We start from the raw sequence: 5,815 nt of genomic DNA, 5'->3' as shown, positions 1-5,815 counted from the left end.
TAAATATGCCTTTTATTTTTTAAGTGCACCCAGTAGAAAAAAAAAGAAGAAGAAAAACTCCTAGCTTCGCCCCTGACTGTAAGATGTATGTGTGTGTGTATACATGTAATGTGTAATTGTGACATATTTGCATATAATAAATATAATAAAAGAAAGGTGTGAGTGGGAGAATGTGGAATGATAGAAAAGGAAGGGAGATAGGATTGAAAAAGTAAAAGAGAATACGGAAGAAGGTATAGGGAAGCGACAAGTACGAAGATGCTTATCGTGAAGAGATAAGAATTAAGCTACTGTTTCTCTCAGATTCTTTGTTCCCTCTTTAACTTTTTCATCCTTCTATTGGCTACATTCTCCTTGAATCCATCATCCATGATCTCACTACAGCCACAAAAAAGAAATTGTATCAACCCTAACATTCTTTTTCTTATCTCTTAATCACTCCAATTTTTAGGTCATGTTTCCTTTTGACTAAGGGCCATAGCTGATGAAACTCAAATTATATCCAGGAATTAGGTTTAAGGTATATACTAACATATCGAAGAAGTATAAATAAAAAAATTGTTTACTGGTGATTTTGTTACGAAAAAGTGTATTATTTTCAAGCTCATATAATTGTGATGATTAATAGCGTATAATATACGAGTAAGTTTGTGAGTAATTTGGGTATAGTTTTGATGTGTGAAACTTGGATTTCCTTCTACTTCTGTTTTGCCGTTCTTTTATAACCATTCGGAAGAGAATCGTAATGGTTGATGTGATCTCCGGCGAGTATCTTGTGTCATTCAGATCGTCTTTAGTGTCTTGATCTTCTTATGTTTTGGGATGACTCGTTTAGATTGGTATTGACTCTTCTCCAGACTCATGATGGACCTTTGTTCTTCATAGGCTAACTGTACTTTTGCAGTTTCACCACCATATCACTGTCTCACGGCTAGAATGCAACTAGACCAATGAACTGATATAATAAAATGGCAGAGCTAACATTTATTCAGACATCTCCGGCAGGTGTTTTCCGGATTGCTGATAAATCCAATAGGAATACCTCTTCCGGCTCTCATTGTTAATTCACGGACTATATATCTTATTGTTTGTATTTATTATACACATGAACAGAACGTGCTTACTTTGCTCTTTACTTGGTATCACACTAGTAGGATTTTCGGTGAGTAATTAATAACTATTCCAGGTATGATGTCTATATTATTTCTGAAAAATATTTGTTTACCTTTCTATTCTTTGGTTGAACTATGAGGTTTTATTTGAATCTACTTCACCTGGTATTGTCGGCTGAAATTTGTTCAAGGATTTTTCCATCCCTCATTTTAGTTACAAGTATACCTAGTTTTTTTTGTTCAAAAAAAAAATATACCCAGTTTAGGGATATCTAAAACATGCTCGATAACATGCATGGCTCCTTCTTTTACGAATAAAAACAGTTTAGCAATCTGCGTGGCTTAATTACTAAGCGGTCCTTCTTGACAACGAAAGACGATATAAAACAATTTTAAAAACGAGAGGTCAATCATATATATGACAAAGAATAACAAAGTCAAATTGATATAGCCGGATTAAATCCAGTGTTAGGATTAGTGATCTCGTCCATCCAATCAAAGACTTGAGGACAAACTCTTGTTAAAAAGTAATAAATAATAAATAATGCAGCTACGGAAACCAATTCTGCCAGTCAACTTTGAAGAGCAATTTGTTTAATCTCTGGTCTAACAAAATTAAGACGCAGGATCCTTATAAAGTCTATGAGTTGCTTTTTTTTAAAAATCAAACTCTATATAAAACTTCTAAGCTTCTTCTATTTAGAAGTTTGTAAAATGATGTCCCTTTTGGGAGAAGAATGAAAGAAGATCATGTTCAAAAAAAAAAAGAAGGTTGTAAGTTACAAAAAAAAAAAAAGAAGGTTGTGTAGATATTTTGATCCCATTTGGTAAACCTGTTTCTTAAAAGCTTCTAGTATATTTTTCAGAAAAAAGCTTCTAGTATATTTTTCAAAAAAAAAAAAAGCTTCTAGTATATTACCACCAGATATGTGCTCTTCTCGTGGTGAACAAGTTTGATGTTGATCTGACATTTATTTTGTTTTTCAAAACCTATACGTCTAAGTCTCAACCCATGTAGATTTATGAATGGATGGTACATCTTCTCATACTTGGATTGGAGGTATTATTAGAGGCGTATATCATACATCTTTCACATTTAAATTCGCTTTTGCAGTTACATATTACAATATTTGTATTGTTTTTAAAATAAAAAATTAGCCGCATCTAATTGATAGAAAAGAACAAAAATAAACATAAGAGTACTAACTGAGACTTTACAAATAATTTTATGGGAACACAACCGCAATAATTGGCATATTAAACAGCCGAGGCCTCACTGACTTCACTGGTCCATTTTGTGAATGTAGTAATGAGAAACAAGGTGATAGTTTGCACAGTGCATCCAGTAAGAACTCCAATCCAGAGACCTTTAACTTTGAAGTCAAGTATAAAGCAGAAGAGAAGTCCTACTGGAATTCCGATGATATAAAACGCAGCGATATTCACATAAGCTCCAATCTTCTTGTAACATCCCGAGTTGTGATATATGAAAAGGCTTAAGAAAATTGATTTGGCTACCTATATCACCAAAGTTGACTTACCTTTTCCGTCACAGATCCGTTTAGAACTCCAGAGTTAAGCGTGCTTGAGCTGGAGTAGTGAAAGGATGGGTGACCTATCGGGAAGTGATTCGCGATAGCGTGCGAGTGAGGCCAAAGCACGGGGAAAGGTCGGGTGGTGATTGTAGGGTCAGTAAACAATGATTTCGAGCCTTGAAAAATTAACGACCGACCGTCGGATGGGATGGGCGGGCGTGGGTGGCCCATTAGCCGTGGGCGGTCGGGGCGTTACAAGTGGTATCAGAGCTGGTTAGCCGTCTCAGTTCTAACCTGAGAGGCGTCTTGAGACCTGTCGTGGGGCGCAACGAGGACGTTGCGTTCTTTGAGAGGGGATGAATTGTAACATCCCGAGTTGTGATATATGAAAAGGTTTAAGAGAATTGATTTGGCTACCTATGTCACCAAAGTTGACTTACCTTTTCCGGAGCACATCCGTTTAGAACTCCAGAGTTAAGCGTGCTTGAGCTGGAGTAGTGAAAGGATGGGTGACCTATCAGGAAGTGATTCGCGATAGCGTGCGAGTGAGGCCAAAGCACGGGGAAAGGTCGGGTGGTGATTGCAGGGTCAGTAAACAATGATTTCGAGCCTTGAAAAATTAAGGACCGACCGTCGGATGGGATGGGGCCCACGGGCCGAGAGAACGGGCGTAGGTGGCCCATTAGCCGTGGACGGTCGGGACGTTACACTTCTGCTTACCACTTCCTCTCACAACCCCTTAAAACACAAAGTCACAAACACACATACACCAAAATAAATACGACGTTTATATAGAAAATCTCTTTTCTTCGTGTTTATAAAGACTAAAGAGAATATGGATCTCTAACCGGTTAGTGAGGCTGACAAGCTATCCATGACAATGGAAATGCAGAGAACCGGTGTGATTTCTGCAGCGTAGTGAATCACTTCAGGGACGTTACTATAGGCGTAGCCCCAAACATTGCTTGACATGAACAGAGCAAAGCTTACGGAAGAAGATTCAACAGCTGCAATCATGATTGCAACAAACGCAGAAGCTTTAGCTGCGACTAAGTTTCCAGCTCCTAGTTCGTTGGCCACATTTGTGCTACATTTAAGTAAATTCAATTAAATAAATAAAATAAATAGTTTAACTGAAGCACTTTGATTCTCTGTTTGCATGACGTTTCCCTTATTGTTCACATGTGTTTTACTTCAATGAAATAGCTTATTAGGAGCCACATGCTTAAAAGTAACATGTGACATAGAGTAATAGTTAAGAAACATAAGTCAATCTACTCATTGATAATTAGCTTTTATTTTAGAAACCTTAACATGATATTTAAACCCAAGTTTAGCGCTCAAATGGGATATGTTACCGATCTAAAAGTGGAACTTGATTTGAAATAGACTTAAACACCTATCATCTCGAGATTGTGTTAGTTAGAAATATAATAAAGAAGTAAGATGAGTCATATTGCAATAAGCCAATACTATATAAAAGAAATATAGACTAATCTGCACATGACTTGTAAGTCCAACAAAATTTAAGGGCAACTGGTTTTTTCGTCTTCTGAATTTGCGTTCATAAGCGAATTATATACACAAACTGACCTTGCGGCCGCACCGATTGCAGTTGCTAGATTGTAGTGCAAAGAAGACGATGTCACGCTGTTCAAATGAAAATGTAGCCATTAGCTTATACGCAACAAGCCAACAATCATAGGATTTAAAGAAACTATAGCGTTGCTAAAAAAAAGAAGAAATTAGGACTTCGTATTACCACATGGAAATCACAGATGTCTCTAGCTTTGAGTTGGGTAAAACACCGGAAATAAGAATCAAAATTTCGAAAGCCGACCATTCAAGACAAATCATCAAAGCAGAAGGAACGGCTAAAGAGAAGAAGGTCCTCATGTTACCAAACGCTTCCACCGATACAAAAACGCGTTTGCCTTCGCAAACTTGAGAACGTCTCATGAAAAACCAGAGGAAAACCGCATTTAGCCAGTAAGAAAGGCTAATAGATAAAGCTGCACCTTTGGTTCCAAGCCCTAAAGTGTAAACCAAAACCCAACAAACCGGCACGTGGAAACACAGAACCGTTAAAGAAGACAGAACCATAGGAAAAATCAGGCTTTGTGTTTGGAAGTAGCGAATCAAAGATTGAAGTACGGAGTAACCAAATAAAGCTGGTATGAGCCAAAGGCAGTAAACAGAAGCTATCTCTGATATTTCTGGGTCTTGATGAAACAATAACAAAAGATTCTTCATGAAAATCCATAGAAGAGAGATTGGGAAACATATGATGAGGAGAGAAACAATGGACGTAAAAGTATATGAACCGAGCTTCTCGTACTGACGAGCTCCAAAGGCTTGACCACAAAATGTTTCTAATGCGCTCGCTAGACCAGACTGTCATTCAAAGAAACTTGAATCAGAGAAGAATAACTTGTTTAAAAAAAAAAAAAAACTTGTTATGAGTTTGTACAAGTTCAACTTACGAGGAGACTGAAGCCGGTTACATTAGCGATGGAGCTAGCGAGAGCAATTCCAGCTAGAGAGATCTCGCTTTTGTGGCCAACAATCATTGTAGAAGTGGCTTGAAGAAGGGTTTGAGATATGTTTACCACCACCATGGGAGCCGCCATGGATGCCACTTTCTTCAACTTCTCCCATCTTATCTGATCTACTCCTTTCTGATTTACTTCCATTGTATGTTTTCTTTTTTTTTTTTTTTACAGATGTGGAGTCTAGCTAGTAGTGAAAACCAATATGATTTGATTTGACTTATTAACGTTTGGCTTTCTATTAAAATTCGACATGATAATTAATGACCAAGGTTGTCGGGAAAAATAATAATTAATGAACAAGGATCATATCACGATCTTTCGAATTTGTCCTATTTGTGATCGAGCGTGTGCCTGTCAAACTTGTAATGAAATAAACGTTTACAAAAGGAATCAAAATTGGACCATAATCAACCATTTGGAATAAACTAATCTAGTTTGGTTGTTTTTGGGTTAAATGGTCATGGGTGTTAACTCTTTTTTATATTCCTTATAATTATCGTTTAAGGTTTGTGAACACGAATTAAGAAAATGATTAAATACTTTTACTCGTATTTAATACATGATTTTATTTTATTTTATTATTTAATGAACTAAAAATAAACGTAAAAACTAGAAA

At 36.7% G+C, this 5,815-nt stretch overlaps 1 protein-coding gene across 1 annotated transcript; it reads right to left on the bottom strand.

Annotated features, from left to right (window-relative positions):
* Positions 1 to 2,189: 2,189 nt before the first annotated feature.
* LOC130507298 (protein DETOXIFICATION 9-like) lies at positions 2,190 to 5,376 on the bottom strand. Its single transcript, XM_057002008.1, has 6 exons — positions 5,131 to 5,376; positions 4,410 to 5,041; positions 4,241 to 4,297; positions 3,496 to 3,734; positions 3,362 to 3,385; positions 2,190 to 2,575 (listed from the first exon to the last, which is right to left on the bottom strand). Exons 1-6 carry the CDS (start codon positions 5,338 to 5,340, stop codon positions 2,370 to 2,372), a joined length of 1,368 nt encoding a protein of 455 aa, XP_056857988.1. The 5' UTR covers positions 5,341 to 5,376; the 3' UTR covers positions 2,190 to 2,369.
* Positions 5,377 to 5,815: the final 439 nt, after the last annotated feature.

Source organism: Raphanus sativus, unplaced genomic scaffold, assembly GCF_000801105.2.
Source record: "Raphanus sativus cultivar WK10039 unplaced genomic scaffold, ASM80110v3 Scaffold4294, whole genome shotgun sequence".
In the NCBI taxonomy this organism is placed as follows: Eukaryota; Viridiplantae; Streptophyta; class Magnoliopsida; order Brassicales; family Brassicaceae; genus Raphanus; species Raphanus sativus.
This window is presented reverse-complemented; position numbering and strand designations above follow the sequence as displayed.